This window comes from Psittacula echo, assembly GCF_963264785.1.
Source record: "Psittacula echo genome assembly, chromosome: 6".
NCBI lineage: Eukaryota > Metazoa > Chordata > Aves > Psittaciformes > Psittacidae > Psittacula > Psittacula echo.
The window spans coordinates 27,768,274-27,788,091 of NC_137743.1; the positions used below are offsets into that span (position 1 = coordinate 27,768,274).

The window sequence follows — 19,818 nt, forward strand, 5'->3', positions numbered from 1 at the left end:
TCTGCTTCAGGAAGGATCAATGGTACCAAGGTGTCAGCAGAACAGAAGGCTGCTACTGCCTTGGGGCAGACTCTGGCAAAATTTGGGGAAAAAATACTTGCCTGGGAACAAGAGGATCTAAGTGCTGGAATTTAGTCCTATTATCATCTTTCTTTATAACCTTTGGCAACATACCTTTAGCTTTACTCTCCTAGAATTTTTAACCTCTCCCAAACTGCATGCACTTTGACCACAGGAATACGTAAAGGACAGATGTGCTTTTTCAGCAGTTTAGTGTTTTAAGGAGTCATTGCTTCAGCCTTCGGTCTTGGGAAAATGGGGTAAAGATTAGGATGTTTGTGGAACTCCTTCCCTTTTTTGTGAAAAGCCTTCTGAGTTGTTAAGATTGGTATTTTTAATAAAACCGAGATCAGTTATTAAGCTCTGAATTTAAAAAGCAAATATGATGTTTTGATGAGCAGTGTCTATGTTCTGTCATTAAAAGCAAGCCATTTATCTTATCGGTTTATATTTTTGCATGATATTGTTAGTGGGAAAACAGAATATCAAACAACCAAGACCAATAAAGCCAGGAGATCAGCATCCTTTGAAAGAAGGCCCAGCAAGAGATACTCAAGACGAACACTACAAATGAAATGTAAAAGACCTTCTTTTCTGGGAAGTATAATCCACTGTGAGAATAAAGTAATAGTATCCTTCAAAGGTTTTGTGTAGGGATTCTTCTGTAGCTGTTTGCCCTTTTCTTGGTTTTCAAAATTAGGCTTCCTTTGTCTTAGCTGGGAGATCACATGTACTTATCAGAAAAAGCTTTTGTCCAGAGCATGTCATCCTAGTTTGCCTAGCTTGTAAAGCACCCATTAACATTGCACAGTAGGCCTCTGTACAAAGATGGAAAACCTGGGTCCAGGAACCAGCAATATATTAATGATAATATTTGAAATTTATTAATCAAGTTTGAAATTTGTCAAGAGGGTTTTGTCACTGTTCTTATGTGTTGCACTCTGTCACAACCTTACAGCATGTGATACCTTGTCTCTTACTCCCAATTGCGTAGATCAAGCGTGACCTCCATGCATGCTTTCAGATACTTTCTTTTAAATCCAGCTCTTTGGTTTGCTGTTCAGATTCTTTTATTCTCTTTTTCCAATGTAGAATTTGGATTTTAGACATTATACATGGGATACATGCAACTTTGGCTCTTAGTTGCCTGTTTTTAGGCAGTGCTAGACTTTTTATTAATAATAGTTTATTTATAATATATTAGATGTAATATATAGAATTTATATATAATATCAGTATTTATCTGATAACCTAATTATATATTTTAATTAGCACTTTCTATTTTTGCAGCGCATGCTGCTAAACTTGAAGAAACAAGGTAAGATGTATTCCAATACTTAAATTTCTCTTTGATGTTTGCCACCTGTACTTAAACACATGTCTGCAGGAGGAGGTTATAATATTAGTTAAATGCAGAGAGCGTTAACCTCTTAACTGTGGTTTTGCTGTGGGTTTTGTGTTTGTTTGCTTTACGCAAAGCCTCCAGTTCAAAGCCTCCTGTGTTGCTGTCACATAGAAGATTTTGCCAGACTTGCTTACTAGCAGGCAAAGAGGTTTTATGACTAGCCATGATTCTTGCTGGTTATGAGCTACAGTTCTGTGTGCTGCCATGTAAAGAGATTGGGTAAAAGCGTGTGAAGGTGTCTTCTTTCCAAAATCTACCTACTCTGGCTGTGTGACTGAAATACTTAATCAAGTGAAGGTCAGAGACAGGGAAAATACAGTAAAATAAATATTGGAAATATATCGATGATTTTCTGTTCTGTACTATGCTTGCATTTATTTTTACATACTGAAGTATTTATTTTATATATTTATCTGAAATTATTCAGAATCAACATTAAGAGGGAGGCCTTTTGGTTCTTTATTTCTATACCTAAATTTTGCATGTGTAGGCTCATACTTGCTGTTGCAGTGTAAAATACTCGTGTGAATCTGAATCATACAGTTTTCAAACTCTTCCCTGAAGGAGGAGAGGAAACTGTGCTCTAATGAATTACCTGGTAGTAAAGGAACTAGGTCACTCAGTTATGGTTCTGTCCTTTGCCCTTGTAATTTGTGAACACTGCAGCGATCAAATGCAACCAAATTGTTTTTTAGAAGTAGGTACTTGTAGATATTAAGCATCAGGGCAGTCAGGAGCTGAGTAAGGAATATAAGGAAGTAACATTTCAAAACAAAGGTGTAATGCAGCCCTGTGTTTTATGTTTGTAGCAGCAAGGTTGTTTCTCATGTGAGAGGGAGGAGAAAGTCTAGGAATTGTCTAAGGACAAGACTGCAGTTACTTTAATAGAGGTCTGTCTTTGTGACCTCCTGTATTGTCTCTTCTTTTTATAAAATGGGAAAGTGCTCTCCAAAACTGGGTGCCATTAAAGTGCTTAAAGTTCCTCGCATGCAAGATGTGACTGATAAATTAATGCTCTCAGCATGTTGTGTTGTCATGCCCTTCTCTGAGTGTCATGCTGCTTAGATCATTCTGAGAGTGGGAAGAGAAACTTCAGCTGCAGTTTCTCCTTCTGATAAGACAGCAGTCTTCTGATCTGTACCTAGGTGTGGCACTGTTATGTTAGTCTCCAGAGCAATCTATGCCATTTCTGAAACTCTACACTTGAGCGCTGGTAGTTGAAATGCATCATGAAAGATGTATGTGTTCCATTCTTTTAACTCAGTACAGAGGAATGTGCTACCCACAAGGCATTCCTTAATATTTCTGTTAAATGTGCACTATTCTGTGGTAACCTCCACATTCTCTCCATGGAGCAGGTGCAAAGTTGGGAAACAGGCAAGAAACAGCTTGCTTGCTGTTGATATGATGGTATTTAAGTAAAATAATTCTAAAGAATTGCTGAAGTAGATACAGAAATCTATTTGGATTGTCAGCTTGCCAGGTTGGATAGCTACTGTCCAGACTATAAATAAAAAGATTAATTTATTAAATATATTAAATATTTAATAATATAAAATCAGTAGTAATGCTATGCTGAGCTGCTTTGCACGTGATTTCGAATGGCTGCTTTTAAGACTCTGAAGCAGTAATTCAGGCCGTTAGAGACTGTATGCAGAAGAAACTCATTAATTTTTCTGATAAGCTTTATGATGTGAAACTTCAAATCAGAAAAGTCTGAGATGTGAAACAAATGTAGTATCTGCAGCATGTAGGTGATGTTTTGACAATGTCACATTTTACTGAGTGTTTTTAAGTTTTGCTGGGTTTTGCTTTAAAAGTGCCCCGCCTTACTGTTGGCTCAGGAAGTGTTTCTAAACCAAACTGGTTTAGGAAAGGAAGAGGGAAAACTAGGTGAATTACAGAAAAACTGCATCTTGAACAAATAAAAAATAACGTAATACCCCCGGTTACCTAGAAAGAGGCAACTGGCCTAAACCAGAAGTTATTGAGGGTTCTTTTGAGAACAGTTAAGTACTTTGGAAAGATCTTCATTAGACTTGGTGTTTCTTTCTGAAAATCCTTGCAGTTCTGCCTTGTTTATCTAATTATAATTTAAATTCTTTTTTGTCTTTCAGTACTGCAAACAATGCCCTTACACACCAAACTAATGGATCACAAGTAAGAACTCTCTTTTAAAAGACAGTTTTCATGTACTCCAACAGAATAGAGGATTTTTTTTTTTACTCATTCTTAAAATCCAGTGATTGACCAATTGAAAGTTACAAACGGTTAACTACTAAATTGCAAGAAATGACTACTAATTTACAAGAAAGATAATCTGTTAATTTAGTTGGAGTTAAGGAAGACATTGCGTGCTCCAGTACTATAGAAACTATGCTATTATAGATACAGATTTTCATACGTACACAGAGTACCTTTGTGTGAGGGTTGTAATTATCCAAACTACATTAATTCTATATGATAAGCAACCTTGAAAAAAAAAGAGGGGGGTGGTGGTGATGGAGGGGTGTGCAATTCATCAGCACATACTTTGATTCCTGGTTAGAGTATTTCTTTTCCTCTGAAAGGGAAATGCACCTGCAAATTTAAGAACACATTGTTAGCAAAAGTTCAGTATTTTCTGGGTTTTAGAGGGTAATCAGGCTCCTGTCCCTTCACACAAGCATAATACTTTGTTTCACTGAAAAGGAGTGTTAGCATGAAGTAATTCTCTTTCCGAGTATCAAAAAACAGGACTTGGAGTTTGGAAGGACCCTGTCTCTTTCTGGTGCATTTCAAATGCAGAGTGCAACAGAAAAGGTCATATTGGTGGAAACGAGATTATGGTTTGGTTTAACATAAAAATACTCAATCTATACTGATAGATAGGTTGCTACTCTGCCCAGCCTTTTGCCTTCTATGCAAAAGGAGTTTTCTTGTGAGCATTTACATTTCAAATGGCAGTCCAAAGGCTCACAACCTAAAGGTGCCAGCTGTTACTGCAAAATTACCATCACAGAAGGAAAGCATTACTGCATGAATTTAAAAAGGACACAGCAGGCTCTAGCTTCTTAGTGAAACTTTGGAGCAGCATATGGTCCCTGTATGCAGTACTGGAAAAGACTAGGCGTAGGTATCCAGTGCTGTGGCAGTAAGGAAAGACAACAGCCTTGCTTTATCTTGGTGCTTAAGAAGTGATGACATGTTTTACTATGTGTAATGTGTCACTGCTTCATTAATGTGTGTATACTAACTTACTTGTTTATATTCTGTCTCCAAAGAGCTGGAATGCAAAACTAAACCTACCTGTCCTAACAGCGGTTCCTTCTGCCCCAGTCTTAGTGGAAATAGAAAACCTCCCAAGGAGCCCAGGAGCCAGCCAGCAAGACAAGAAGTGGTATGTTCTGCTTTGCTGGGAAATAAATTCTGCTTGCTTATGCATGATTCCAGTGGTTGTTTCTTTATCTGCACCAAAATAAGCTGCCATCCTTGTATTCTTAATGTAAGTTGACAGTCAACTTACAATTAGTGATGATGCAGCTGATTTGTTGCTGTGAATGTAGGATGGAGAGGTGAGGAGAGCAGGCTTAGTCACTGCTAACCGAAAGAAAATTTCTCCAGGGGTAAAGAAACTATTAAATCAGCAACAGCATTTTCAAGTCTTGGAGAGAGCTGGGGCCTTCTCATTTGCAATACTACTACTTGTAACCCTTTGCTTGATATCCCAGGGCCAAAGGACTTACCTCTATCCTTAAAAAAATGCAGAACCTTGTAAACCACTATCCTTGTGAATTGTCTTTTGAACCTTGTGAAATGGGCAAGCTGACTTTTTTCATTATCCTGGACAGAATGGGAGCTTGAGGAGAATGACATAAGCAGAAGATAAGAGCTTTGATTTCATGTAATCAGACTGTTTTATGATTGGATGCATCTCAAAATGAGGGTGATTTGTTTGAAGGTAAATGTACATATAATTTATCTGAAAGTAATTTCATATTACAAAGCTATTTCAAAGCCAAAACTGACATATATTAACGCAGTACTTGTGCACATGTCATCTTAACTTTTTCAGCTTCTTGAGCATTCAGAGGCAGTATGGCTTCTCCTTGAAGGGTAATTCTGGTTTCTGTGAGGTTCCAGGAGCAGCAGCAGCAGTGATGGAATTGAGCAATGCAAAAGCTCTTATCTTAAGCAGTTTCAGCCCTCAAGAGAAAGGTCCTTCTCCCATTGTCGGGCATATGAACCTACTTTGCTGCAGTATCTCTTAAAAGTATATGATAGCTGTTTCTAACAGTGCAATGACAAATGTACTTCAATTTCCTAAATCTTACTGATTAAAGACTTGTTATCCCATGGATTTTGGATTATAAGGGGGGGTGGTAATTCTGCTTTGTGTTACATTTTATTGAAGTTTCAATCAGAACATATGATCAATACTGGGGTTTTTTTTCTTTCTTTTGCCCTTTATTTATCTAGTATCTGAAATCTGTGCTTGTCTGTGATGAGATCCTGTTGATCACTCGATTTCTTCCATGGTGGTGGGTGAAAGGTGGTGGTTTCTTTATTCTTCAGCATTCTCAATACGGTTTGGGTTTTATTCCTTTGGTCTAATTGCAAGATGTATGCTAGAAAAATGGCATTTTCTTTGGTGGAAGTGTTTGACTCTTGCTCCAAACAGCTCTTCTTGGGTACCTGATTTGTGCTAGTGTTCTTGCTAGTATTTGCAAGGCTTCTGTTGCTTATGAAATCCCACTGCTTTTGTTCAGAAGCAGAGAGGAGTCTATAGCCAATCTGTTTCAGTTTTGGTCTTGGTATGCCTGTTTTAAGATTAAGAATTTGAGCCTGTCTTAATATTGTCAATGAATCTAAGCTTACATGCCAGCTGCTGCAGTATCTAGCCTTTCTGTAGAAGAGTGGGGGTGAATATAAAATACACCTGCTTGTAACCCAAAACAGCATGCCATAAAGAAAACAAGCTTCTTGGCAATGGATGCATTTTAACTGAGAGTGTGCATGTGTTATGTTTCTTAGAGACATATCATTATTATTTAAGGCAGTTGTCTTCTGGCAAAGAGGTTTTAATGTGTTCAGAGGTAACAGTACTGGCTGTAATAAAGGGAAAATCCAGCTGTAGGAAGAAGACAACAGTTTGGAGCTGGGTCAGCAATTGAGCTACATTCTGGTTTCCTAGATGGGAAGTGGGGTTAGGTTACTATAATTAACAGAACATACGAATTTATTGCAAGGGCTTGGCTATTGCGCCTTCAAGTCTTGGTGTCTCAATGCTGCTAACAAGATCTTTTTTCAACTGTTACTGTCTTTAATTGGCCTGTTTCTGCATGACTTACCTTTGCTTTCTGTCAGAAAAATAGTCTTCTTTTAGAGAGAGTTTGCCAAGGATTGTTGAGAACACCAAAATCTTTTGGATTGGGGATTTTTTAGATCGTTAGATTGAAGGGGTTTAGAAGTAAGGTCTTGACCTCATGAGTTTCTGTATGCTGCTTGGCAGAGGCCTGTATTGGCTACCTTGCAGCTTAGATTCCTTCCTAATGTCAATGTTTCCTTTAATTTGAAATGTTAATGCTGCAGCTGCCAACAGCAATTGTGCCAGACTGTAGAGTACTTTGCCAGATAGGAAGGATTTTAGGGTTTTTATTTTTTGTTTCTTTTTTACATTCCTGTAAAATTGTCTGTGCAGGAAAACTGGTCTGAAAATGGTCTAGAATATTAACTGTATGGCTGGGAAGCCTAAAACACCATCAGTGTCATTGTAACTTTAATCTTTGCTCGAGAAGCTGTTGCTGTGCTAACATAGGACAGGAGACAACTAGTATTTTTTTCCTTACTGTGGAATAAGTAGGGAATTTTTTATTGTATTTTATTTTTGTTTGCTAGTGGATGTAGCTTTCACTAAACTGCTTAAATTAGAAAAACAGGGAAAATAATGTAACTGTTGATGACTGGGGCCTTCAGTATTCACAGGTCACTTCCCCAGCATATTTCATGAGAAAACAAATCTCTGCATTTACCCATGGATGACCTTTATATAAATCCTCTCTCTTTTCTAAAGGAGGACTATCCCTGAACATTAATCATTCACTGCTGTTGTGAATCCTGCATGCTTTTCTGCTTCCTTGCCTTGAAGTGTGTGATCTTCCCACTCATGAGCTGGCTGCTTGACTGCTCTGGCCGGGCTGGGAGTGTTAAACCAGGCTTTCTGAATCATGAGAAGGTGGAATTTGAGCTGGGGGCTCTCCAGGACCTCTCTAGATGAACAGCAGCAGTGCTTCCACTTTGTTTAGATTTGGGTCATTAAATAGCGAATTTTACACTGAACTGAAGGAGTAAGTTTGTTTTAGGAATTTCTTCGCTTGGTTAGTTTATGGTTTTTTGATATCTGACTGTACCTTGCATCAGCCTCTCCTAAAACATACCAGGGAAAGATCCTAGTGCAACATGGACAACAGTTAACAATTCATTGTCCATTTTTTAAAGTCTTTTAAAATTCAGCTGTTTCAGTCAATTTCTTGTCCCTGCTGCTGTGGAGGTGCTTGTGCCTAAAGCCTTACAGCTTTATGCCTCCAGCTAAGGGCTTCTCATAAAAATCTGGTTCAAAACACTGTTTTAAGTAATTAGTGTTCTCCCCTGCACCTTTTCCTCGCTTTTGGAGGACTTTATTCAAGTTGTGGTATAGACTGGCCATAGCTGTGCACAGGATTTCTATGGTTTTGATTTTAGGAGTTAAAAATTTAAAATTTACAAGCCATTATGCCCCCATATGCAAACTTAGAAAGCAAGGTCTTAGTTTCTAGTGTGGTCTTCTTAAAAATTGTTCTTTTCCCAGCTAAGTGTATATTAATCAAGTACAGCTATAGTCAGCTTCTTCAGTACTATTTAGTCCCTTACTAACCTAAATTGTGAAATTGTGTGTGCTCTATTCTTTGCTCCTGCATGATAATGCTCACTTTCCTGAGTTTCTATTTCTTTCTCTTTTTTTAACTTGCATTAGAATCTACATTTTCCAGTGACTTTGAGTACTATGCTTGTTTCAGGGGTACATTGAGAGCTGCCACTTAAACCCTTTCAGCTTCCTGCGAATAAAATGCAGTGTATACTTGGGAGGCCTGTTCCTCCATCATGTTATCTTCTCCCATCTGTAAAATGCACATGGTTCTTGCTCAGTTTTGTGAAGTGCTTTGAAATATGAAGTGCTGTTCATTTGGTAAGCGTAGACAATGTATACGTGGGATTGCTTAACTTGTCATTTCAGACTTGTTTAAAAATGTGCGTGGCGCTGAGCAGGAAAGGGGTTTATTTGACAGTGTCATCATGTACGCATTTCTTTGCATGCCTCCTTCTCTCAGTATTTACCCTCCAGCAATGCCCATTTTCCTTGCCTTTTTGCACCAGTCTTCTTGTCTTTGCTTTACTTTTCCGCCCTCTTCCTCATCCATACCTGTTTACTAATTGTGCCCCCTCCCACTCCTCAATAATCCAGGCCCCTTGATGCTGCCGACCGCTGTCATCGTGGTGGAAGCCCGTGGGACGCGTGGGCCCTGCCGAGGACCCGCGCTGCGGAGGGACAGTACACCGCTTTTGTCCATGAGCGCAATGTGAAGAATGCAGGAATGCATAGCGGTGCTGGGACCTATGCTGTCCGAACCACCATGACCAGTCTCTGAGACGTGGGCCTTTCTGGAGCTTGAGACTGCTGTCTAGCACAGGCTGGGAAAATATGTTTTGAGCTGTTCCTAAGATAAGGACAACCGACCCAAGGCTGATCATAGAGGGGGGGAAGGGGAAGAAGCTTTTATTACAAAGGCCCTGTGTGTTGTGCTGTTGGTATTTAGTCCTTAAAGAAAAAAGTAACATATAGACCAGAAACCACCCCATCACTCTTAGATTAAAAAGAGTATGTATCTTTTTAATTGTGCTAAGGTTTTTCTTAATCGTGGGAAGATTAATATTTTATTTTTAAGTGGGTTTAACTTCAAGTGCCATGCAGGAAGTCAGATTCATAATAATGCTACACGTGGAGCTAGTGGGCTATAACGTGATTTCAAAAACATCTTAAGAGAGGTAGAGGATAGAACTGCCCCTTCTTTTGAACCATGATTATTTAGAGATATCTAAGATAAATGGTTGATCTGAAAACTAACTTTTTATTTTATTTTTTTTAACAAGTCCTCTTCTAAAAAATATTCTTTGGAAATGGAATAGAATTATTTTAATTTTTTAAGAATAAATGATCAGAACTCCTGAAAAGGCAAAGAGTAATTTTTGGTGTTTTTTGGGGTTTGTTGCATTTGTTTGTTGGGGTTTTTTATTTTTGCTTTCTACAAAATTTTCTTCCTTTTTTCATGCTGTGCTCCAGTTAAAGTGAAACCAAAATATTCCTGACAAACACTGGTCCTACCATGTGATTCATGAGGTTAATAATTAAGTCAGAGATTAAGACTCCAGGTTCGTGGGAGCCGTTAACAATGTGAAGAACTGCCTTTACCATTGAACACACTGTGTTTCTAAAGTTAGCTGCTTTTAAATTCCAATATTATTTTCATATTAAGAAAAAAATAGAAAAAACTGTGGTAGAGTGCTTTTAAAATTCGCTTATATTGGGCTCGTAGAATAAAGAGGTTTGGAATGATTTTATATTTGTTTAAATAAGTTTCAAATTGCTACAGAGACCAGAAATATAAAAGACTAGTTTTCAGATATCCAACCCTGACAAACCAGAGAGCAAGTCTCAGCCAGGACATAACTTAATGTTGCATGAGATGTTTTGGCTACTCACCCTTGCATCTGACAGGGGAAAGAGATTGCTAATGAAATATGAGTCTGCTTAGAAAAAAAAGTTACTAAGAAGGATATGCAAGCTACATATTAAAGATCTGTGGGATCTGCAGAGATGATCAGAACAATCTGTTGGGCTGTTTTTAGTTTTAGATTTTGCAAGGTGAATGTTGTGAACTTTTGAAGAAAAGCAGAAACTATTCGCTTATTGTTTATGAAGTTGCATAAGACTATGCGAATGAAAACAGGTGTTTTAACTTTATCTTATAATTTCTGTGTAGTTGAGGAAGAAGCAGCAACTAATTTGAGTGGAGGAATTTGGGATAGTTTTGTATTTAAAATGCAAGAGCACTGTTGCAATAACAAGTCACTGTTTTATTGCAGAGTTACAAGTTCAAATGTGCTTGTGTAGTAGTCAGGCCACTATAAGTAGTGGCTGACTCCTCAGGTATCAGAGAAATTTTGTGTAGCTATCACAGAATTAAAGAATAATTGGGATTGGAAGATGCCTCTGGAGATCATGTAGTCCACGCACATGCTAAAAGCAGGGTTGAGTAGAACAGGTTGCTGACGACCATGCCAGCCAGGTTTTGAGTATCTCCAAGGGTGGAGACTTTACACCCTCTCTTTTCACCAGCCTCACAGCAAAAAAGTAGTTTCTTCTTGTGTTTAAGTGGAATCTCCTGTATTTCAGTTTGTACCCATTGTTTCTTGTCCTGGACTCTCTTGAGAAGAGTCAGGCTGTTGTCTTTACTCCCCCCATCGGGTTTTTTGAGCTTTCTCTTCTCCAGGCAGAACAGTAGCAGCTGTCTGGCCTCTCCTCCTATGTCAGATTCTCCAAACCCTTGATCATCTTTCTGGTCCTCTGCTGCTCTTCCTTCAGTAGGTCCACATCTCTCTTGTCCTGGGGAGACGAGAGCTGGGCACAGCACTCCAGGGGTGTCTCACCAGTGCTGAGTGGAGGGCTGGGTGTCCCAGCTGCCTCCAGTGTGCTGACTGTCAGGGACTGCCTTGGCATGAACTGCAAGTTTGCTAACTAAAGCTCTGGGTAAAGTTTTTGTAGTAGATTTTTTGCATGACTGCAGAACTAGCTCATATTCAGGATAGGGGAAGCAACTCTGATTGCCTGCAATCCATCTGCCTTTAGGTTTGATTTGTTTTAGTATGACGTATGTTGCACGCTTTTGCCATGTGGCTTTAATTCTTGTGTACATCCTGAGGGTTGATTTTGCTCTATGCCGAGTTTATTTTAGTGTGATTTCATTGACTTAAAGAAAATTACTGTCCTGGTTTCCACCACGGTAGGTGACAGCTCTTAATAGCAGGTGGGGAAATTGTACCATACTAGTACCAAAACCAGCTAGCTGCACTTTTACAGGGACAGGTCATGTGCTCTAGGAATAGCATTGAGGAAACAGGTGGATGTCTTTCTAAACAGTGTGGTGGTGACAGATCTTTGCTTAATGTCCTCAAAGGTTAGGCAGCCAGCACCTTTTCCTAAGGGTGTTTCCTTTCCTGTGGTTGTTGGCTTATGTATATTATGCTATGTTGGTATTTGGAATTATCTTCAAACAAATGGGAGACAGCAGAAGTCTTGGAACTTAGAACCAGACTCAGCCTGTTTAGTTAAAAACTGAATGAGTTTGAAGAGTCTCCATTTGTAGGATCCTCCATCACCAGGATTTTTTCTTTGCATTCTTCACTTCAAAAGGAAAATGAAGTTCATATTTCCAAGTATTTGTATTTCTGTTCAGAGAAAAAAATCTGAAAAGGTGACAGGCTTAATTTTACTGCTCTTCTTCCTTCAGGTACTGCACTGAATGACTCAAAATGAAGGAAATGAACAAAGAATTTCCTACTATTGTACTACCTTGCAGTGTCAGCATAAGAAACTATTTTGGGTCACTAACTGTTAGAAGAAATAAATTAGCTTGTGTGGTGCTTCACACTGTTTCAAATTAGATTACTCGCAAAAGAATTAGCTCTTTTGCAACAGACTCACATAGTTACTGTATTTTGCAGATTGTATTCCACAAACTGGAATGAAGTATTGTTTTACTTTTCAGCTAGGAAATTAGAAAAAAAATATCCTCTTTGTAGCTGTTGGCTTTCTCAGTCACCTTATGCGTTGTATGCTGTATGGTACAATGTAATAGCAATGTATTTGTCAAGCAAAAAGAAGAAATCATGCAATATCTAACTCCCTTATCTGTGGGAGTTCCATGTAACAACTTCTGTGTGATTTAGTATTTTGTTGACAAACCTTTCCATGCACTTCGGCTATTCATAATTTGTATGGCTTGCATTCCTGGTATCTTTTATCAGCTTTACTCTCAGAATATTTCTTAAAATATGCTGATAGAAATTGTTTCCGAAGACATAAAGCCTGGCACTTACTACTGTGCAGTTATCCCCTTGTAAGTGGGTAGATAACAGGAACGTGGAAAGCTAATGTCCATTTCATTCTTGAGTACTGCACACTGACTGCTGTAGAACTCTCACTTTTCCTGGGAAGCCTTTTATTGTTTCCCTTATGTTTGGTATGACAGTTCATCAGTGTTTTGTAAGAGAAGTCAAAAATTCTCTGCAGTGTTGAAAATAGTATCTTATGCTTTCTACTTCTGTAGTCTGGCTGTTTATGAAGCCTGTGAGGTAGTATTCCTGCTGATGCTCTGAAGAGGGTGAAGAATCTGGGTGGCCTCAAACAATTTAATGCTCTCTGGGGATCTTGTCTTCTGTGCCTGTGAATTCCAGTGGTTGAGGGTCTCCATAGTATGACTTTCCTCTTGTGACCACCTTCTCAGGTTGCTGAGTAGGTCTTTCAGTGGATCTGAAGGCAAAATGAGATCACTTCGTACTTGAATGCTGCCTTTGGAGGCTTCTTTTGAGTCTGCCTTGAAATGGTGGAAAATGCTAGTGTAATTATCCTATCAATTTTCTAATTAAGATAAATATAATTTTGCACTCATTTTCTCTCTACTCTGCTGCAATGAGAAGAAAAGCATTGGAAGATTACACCATGAAGAAGTGTTACGGGTGCTGTATGTCACCTCTCTTACATGGAGTTCGTAGGAGCTTGTAGCTGGTTCCTTCAACATGTCATGGCATTAGCACCTTTCTGTGCTGCAAGCAAACTTTGAATTTCTTATACTAGTTGTCATATTAAACATTTGGGAGGCTATTTGCAAAACAATATCAGAAGACAGGAAGAAAAGTGATGGCTTCATGTGAAGATCGTAAAACACACTAACTCTCATGCATAGGCATCCTTTGAGAGTAAGATACGGGATTCAGTCTCTCTTTGTTTCCTTAAGTGGGAGAGCATCTGTTCATGCCTGTTTCTTCTAATAATTGAATTTCTCTGTATCCATCATACCTTCTTTGCAAGACTATCTATCTGCTGCTTGCCATTTCCCATTAGTGGTGCACAGAGAGGCTGTACAGTAGCTGGGAGAGTTTCCTATTTACTTTGCTAGTGGCTTCTTATTCCTCTGCTTTAAGAGAATCAAGCAAGTGACCTCAGTTTGCCTCACAGCAATTAATTGTGTCCTGGGTTCAGCAGTAGCAGTCATTTTTCTCCTCCTTAGTAGCTGATGCAGTGTTGTGTTTTTGACTCTGAGCCTGAGAGCGCTGATAAAAAAAAAACTGATGTTTTTAGTTGTTGCTCTGTAATGCTTACTCTGACCAAGGATTTTCTGAGTCTCATGCTCTGCCAGGGAGGAGGAGAAGCCGGGAGGAAGCAGAGACAGGACACCTGACCCAAACTAGCCAAAGGGCTATTCCATACCACAGCACATCACGCCCAATATATAAACTGGGGGCAGTTACCCGGAAGGGCGAGATCACTGCTCGGGTCGGGCTGGGTATCGGTCGGCGGGTGGTGAGCGGTTGTATTCTCTTCCCTTGTTATTTCCCTTATCATCATTATTATTGGTGGTAGCAGTAGTGATTTGTGTTATACCTTAGTTACTGGACTGTTCTTATCTCAACCCGTGGGAGTTACATTCTTTCGATTCTGCTCCACATTCCTCCAGGAGTGGGGGGACGAATCGGGGGGGAGTGAGCGAGAGGCTGCATGGTTCTGGGTTGCCTCCTGGGCTTAAACCACGACATTGTCTTAAGATGATTCGTACATTATTAGCACTAAAACGATAGTATCCTATGATCTGTTTTAGAGGTATGTATTTAACATTGGAAGGATTCTTTTGAGTGCTTGAGCTGGAGGGAGGAGTTTCTTCCTGGAGCCTCTAGTGACAACACAGGTTCCAGGGGCTGGAGGGAGACATGAGGCATTAACCCAGTAACAATAAGGGACAAGTTGGTCTGAACTGTCAAATAGGAAGTGTCTCTGTCCATGCATAAAGGGTGAGTTCTGTTGTGGCAGGTGCTTGCATGATAATCATTGTTTTCATATTTGGGACAGGGCTTTCAAAAGGGATAGATTTTTCTGCTTAAATTAATATTGCAACCAAACTGTATGTAAGTGTGATTGTTGATAGAAATGGGGGACAGTCAAACTGCAGTTGTGTGCACCAGTTGTCTGATCAGCCATCATGTTTGCGGCAGTTGTTGTTTCCAGATTTGTTACAGTTTGCTGTTAGGATAGCTTTCTCAGTGTGCTGTTAGGATAGTTTAACAGTTTTACTGTTCCTGAACTTCAAAGAGATGGATGAGATTACTGACTGCATGTGCAACATAAGCATCACCATGTAACTTTTGTTATTGTAATTGATTTTCTCTTTTATAAATATAGATGGTAAGACAAAGTAAAAAGGAGGATGTTACAGTTAGAAAGCAAAGGAGGTGGAACAAGTGATCCTAACAGGGTACAGAGTACATGCTATGGTTCACATAAAATACTGTCATAGCTAAGGTTTCATTCATGTCTTTGCCCAAGTTAATAAAACTGAAACTAGTTAAAGGTATGCCTAACCATAGCATAATGTCGATGCAAACCTGTGCAGTGCCCCCTTCTGCCCTCTGTTCTGCTTAAGTGTTGGGTGTACAAATAGCTTTTTGTGAACAATTTAAACTTTCTTCCCCCTTTTTCTGAGTAAAATTTCTAAATCGTATCTTGAGTTTGTTAGAAAAACTTCAGATGTTTGTTCCAAAAAGTATATTTAATGGATAAAAACTTTCCTCTTCCTCTTTTCATGTTTTCCACTGCAATGTGATGAAGAAACAGGCAATATGGACCCATTCTGTCATGAAGTTACTTCTACAGACATGAAATGTTGCCCCCCCTTTTTTTTTTAAACTCACTGAAAGCTGGTGTCTTATCAGTTACCTGAAACAGTTTTTACAGAATGTGTCTGGTTACTGAAAGACAGCTTGAAAAAAGAAATTGCGTGTGTTCAAGGTTTTTCTTGTTTCAGAATAGTGGTAACATGATTCTGCATATCTCTGCTCATCTTTCTGCCTTTGCAGCATACCTTTTGTTGATTTGCTAGACAGCACGGAGTTGCCAGAAACTTGTGTTGATGATACAATAGGTCATCCAGTTGTTGGCTTGGCAACAGGAGATTCAGAAGAGGCTGTTAGTTGCCTCCATCCTGGCACAAAGGAAACTGCTACTGAAAAAGCAGACTCTGATCGTAAGCAAACTTACTGATTTTTTTTTTTTTTTCTATTATCATGATTTGTGGAGTCAAAGTTAAATTGTTAGGTTGTTATGAGGTGGTTTCTTTACCAAAATCCAGAAGTGTTTTAGGAAACTCCCTTAGATTATAATGCATAGGACAGTTTTACCCATAACTGGGACAACAAAGTCAGTCAGCTGTCTCTGTCTCAACTGGAAGCAACTGATTTCCACAGGCAGAGATACAAGGAAAAGTCACAGTTCTTCATGGGCTTTGACTTCAGCCACAGATACAGTGAAGTGCAGCCATCTGAGCGATTAGCTCTTGATGCTTGCTCATTCTTTGTGAGGATGGTTGGGTTAATGAACTTGATGGGTGCAGAGTGTTGTGATTAGGTACACAGAGTCTGTAGGCTTGGAAGTTGCATTGAAGGCTGAGCAAACAGCTTTCCCTATCCCTGTGCTTTCCCCTACAGCTTTAAAACCATTGAATTAGTGTTCAGGAGTAATGCAAGTTGCAAGTCATGTAACTCCATCATGACATTAAGAAGTTGATATCTTTTTTGTCTTTTTCAGCGTTTGAAGACACATTCCTAAAGCTGAAACAGCTCGAGACAGAACACAGCAGCCCTGTGCCACCGGAGCATCCCAGCGTGAACGTAAATGTGCAGGTACTTGGGTTTCCTGCCTCCTGGCTGCATCGCTAAGCTTTGTTTAGATCATTCTGAGAAGTCTTGCACTTACTTTGGGCTGTTTGCAAGATTTTGAGCAGTATGAGTGAGTTATACTGGGGGACAGTAAGGAAAATACAAATGCTTTGTTATATATAAACTTGTGCACGACAAGGCAGTGAGATAAAGATGAGGGCAGAGGTGCTAATGCATGTGTGCAGGCTGCAGCCTGGTGAAATTTTCCAAAATCTATAGGAGTAAAAGGTATAAACGCTTGAAACATTCCTCAGTTATCTTTATCTGTACGTTACTTAACTCCATGATGTTGTATAGTTCACTCTCTTCTTTGAGAAGGTTTGCTGCTTTCCTGTTTCTTTTTTCCTGTTAACTTTTTTCAGTTACCGTTTGGTAACCCTCCCAGCTGTTGTTCTGAAGATTTGTTTTGGGTCAAGCTTGGTGATGCATCCCTCCTGTTAAGTAACCAGTTTTTGCCTGGTTTCTGAAGTAGGTGCTAGCGCTTTTTGTGTTTACTTAGAGAGGAGTGATGTGATTTGATATAGTGCTTTCATGAATCCTTTGGAGCAAGTCAGGCTGCATTTCCACAGGCAACTGAGCCAAAGTACTAGCTTCAGTGCCCTGAACAGGGTGAGGGCTCTTTTCTCCTTCAATCCTCCCTTACAACAGCAGTGAACTTTCATAGATTCTCTGGTTATCAGACTACTGTACCTATGTTTCCCTGGTGTTAAAGCTTTAGGTGCTTCACTGCACTTTGAACAAATGAAGTGAGTAAAACACCTGTCAGTGTTGCCTCTGAGTGTACTACCCTACCTTGTAGGGAAGCCTGAGGATTTATCAAACTTCTGGTGAAACAGCTATGATTTTTCTTGCTGCTTCAATAGTAAAATGAACCAGGTGCCAGGAGAGGTGTTTAGCAGTATGTGTTTGGGCTAAGCCCGTTCCTGAATGTTTGTCCTCCCCTTTTGTGTAAGAGAAGGCTGCTGTAATGTGTGCTTGGCGCTGCAGGCAGTTTGGCTCATGTCCCCTTTAAAGACTTGTCAGGGATGCCTTGTGCACCTCTGTGCTAGGTGAGTGCATTACAAAGATTTAACAAGTCTCTTAAGAAGATTAGCCAGTAGCCTGTAGGTCCTGTTATGCCAAAACACTGCCTCCACATAAACTAAAGCAAATGAACAGTTTATTTAGGAATATTTTTGCCTGTTGAGCTCCATTTTAGTTCAGACAGAGAGAGGAAAAAGCATTTAATTCGTTAAATGGAGAGAGTGGAGCAAGTGTGTTAGTGTTTTTTAAATTGTGGCTGATATATAGTAAGCAAGGTAAGATTCCTGTAAGGAGCTAATCTAATAAACAGCTGCCAATACAGTACAGTTACAGTTATCCAGCTGCTGTCATATGAGATGCCAAGTAACTTTCGTTATTAGAGGTTACAGATACTGGAGCGATAGTAACCTGATTAGAGAGCAGGAAGTTTTGCATAACTGAGAAATATGTGATGTATCAATGGTATGCCAATGTGATTCTTCTTTTGGGTAAACAAAACTTCAGCTTTCAAGAAGGAAGTTCAAATCATGTTGTAAAAATATAAGAGTAGATAATCAGTGGTTTTCCTTGGGTAGAAAAGACTGAATAAAGCTTTTCAGCCTATGGTGTAGCATACCAAGAGGTCTCTTGAGAGTGTTTGTTTAAAAAGGTACACAAAGATTAGAGACTGTCTCTGTATACTTTAAATTCTGTATGCTTCAAATTGCAAAGACATGTAGGTTACAGTAATACCAAATGAGCATACCCAGTTGTGATTAGAGATGAAAATTAATGGTTTGGAAAGGAGTCCTGAAAAGAGTGACCTAAGAATAACTGTTAAAACCACTTTTCTCCTGCTTTTGAAGGCTGCTTTAGAAAAAATACATATTTCCACTTGTAGAGTTTGTTACAAAATGTACCCATTGGCTTCCCTCCTGCACTTCTGTTCTTAATCTCTTTGTAAAAGAGGTGTTTATGGCGTGTTCTTCTGACTGAACTGACAGGGACTGTAATATATCCACTAAAACCTTGCAATGAGCTTCATTCCTGGAGCTTGCTGCTACTTCAAACGAACAGAGCCTTAAAGTGTTCTCTCTGAAAGTCTCCTTTAAGTTTTACCAGCGCATAAGATACCTGCTATGTAGAGACAGTTACAGTACATAAAAGGTTTGGTAAAATGCATCATGGTAAAGCATTAGCTTTCAGTTACGAGGACAGAGCTGTATCCTGAATTTTGTAAATGGCACTGTCAAATGCCAGCAAACTGCTTATTTTACCTTTGTTAATTAAAAATAACTAAAACCTGTTTTCTGTCAGGGGTCAGAGATGGCATGACAATCATCTCTATTAATTCATTACTTGCAATCAATCAAACTTGATTGATTTCTTTGATAGGGAAATACTTATCTAGCTATCCATGTTCTTTTAGGAAAAAAGAGAAATCTTTCTAGAATGAAAACTGGGAAGGAGGGAATTAATGATTTCATTCTTCACCACTGCTCCCTGCCAAAATCTGTTGGGATGGAAGAATGTGACTTTGTCCTTTCCCAGCTTTCACTAGCGCAGTGACCAGATCTGCCAAAAGAGATCTGCAAATAGCTCTTAAAAACACACTCAGCTTTCATCAGCTGCTGAAGTGAAAGGAACAATAAAAAGTTCACCCTGTTTCCCCATGTTTGAAGTCTGCTCCGGAGTCAGGAATGCGAGGATGTGAGGGTTTTCTTTTTCTGAATTTGTTGTGATCTGTAAACATGTGGAAATTGTTCCAAAATTAGTCTGTATTAGACTCCCATCTCTGTGCACAAAGTGATTTTCAGTGGCATCAGGAATGCTGCTCAGAAGCACAAAGGATTGGGATCGCACACCCCTGTTGCTGTCTTTAGTCTTTCTTTTTCCTTCCCTTTTTACACTGCTGCATAGTTCCATATTTTGACTGAAGAATTGAGTACAAATATAGTTTGTCTGGTACATGGAAACAGTAACAATTCATAATGAGCTAGAGTTTTGATAAACCCCAGTAGCTTTACTGGTTTATGTGAACAACAGAACTGTCTTGTAAATGAAACATCTTAAGGTGTTATCAGGTGCCAGATGCTTTCCCCTCTGGCTATACGCTCTTTCCATTAAAAAAACCACCACAATAAGGTAAAACACCAGTGCTTTTTTCAGTGACAAAATAGAAAGGATTGAGAAAAATGTATCTTCAATATTGATGAAAATATTGAATAGAACTTACACTTGATTAAAATATTTCTTAATAGTACTAAACTTTTCCAAAAGTTGGGAAACTA

At 39.1% G+C, this 19,818-nt stretch overlaps 1 protein-coding gene across 1 annotated transcript in view; it reads left to right on the top strand.

Moving 5' to 3' along the window:
- The window catches only part of EPB41L5 (erythrocyte membrane protein band 4.1 like 5), a gene marked incomplete at its 5' end in the record, with an annotated part of 54,476 nt that overhangs the window by 27,736 nt on the left and 6,922 nt on the right, over positions 1 to 19,818 (top strand). Inside the window, 6 exon segments of the mRNA XM_080621091.1 lie at positions 531 to 637; positions 1,351 to 1,378; positions 3,583 to 3,625; positions 4,729 to 4,844; positions 15,668 to 15,834; positions 16,395 to 16,489. Of these exon segments, the coding sequence (XP_080477217.1) occupies positions 531 to 637; positions 1,351 to 1,378; positions 3,583 to 3,625; positions 4,729 to 4,844; positions 15,668 to 15,834; positions 16,395 to 16,489 (556 nt within the window).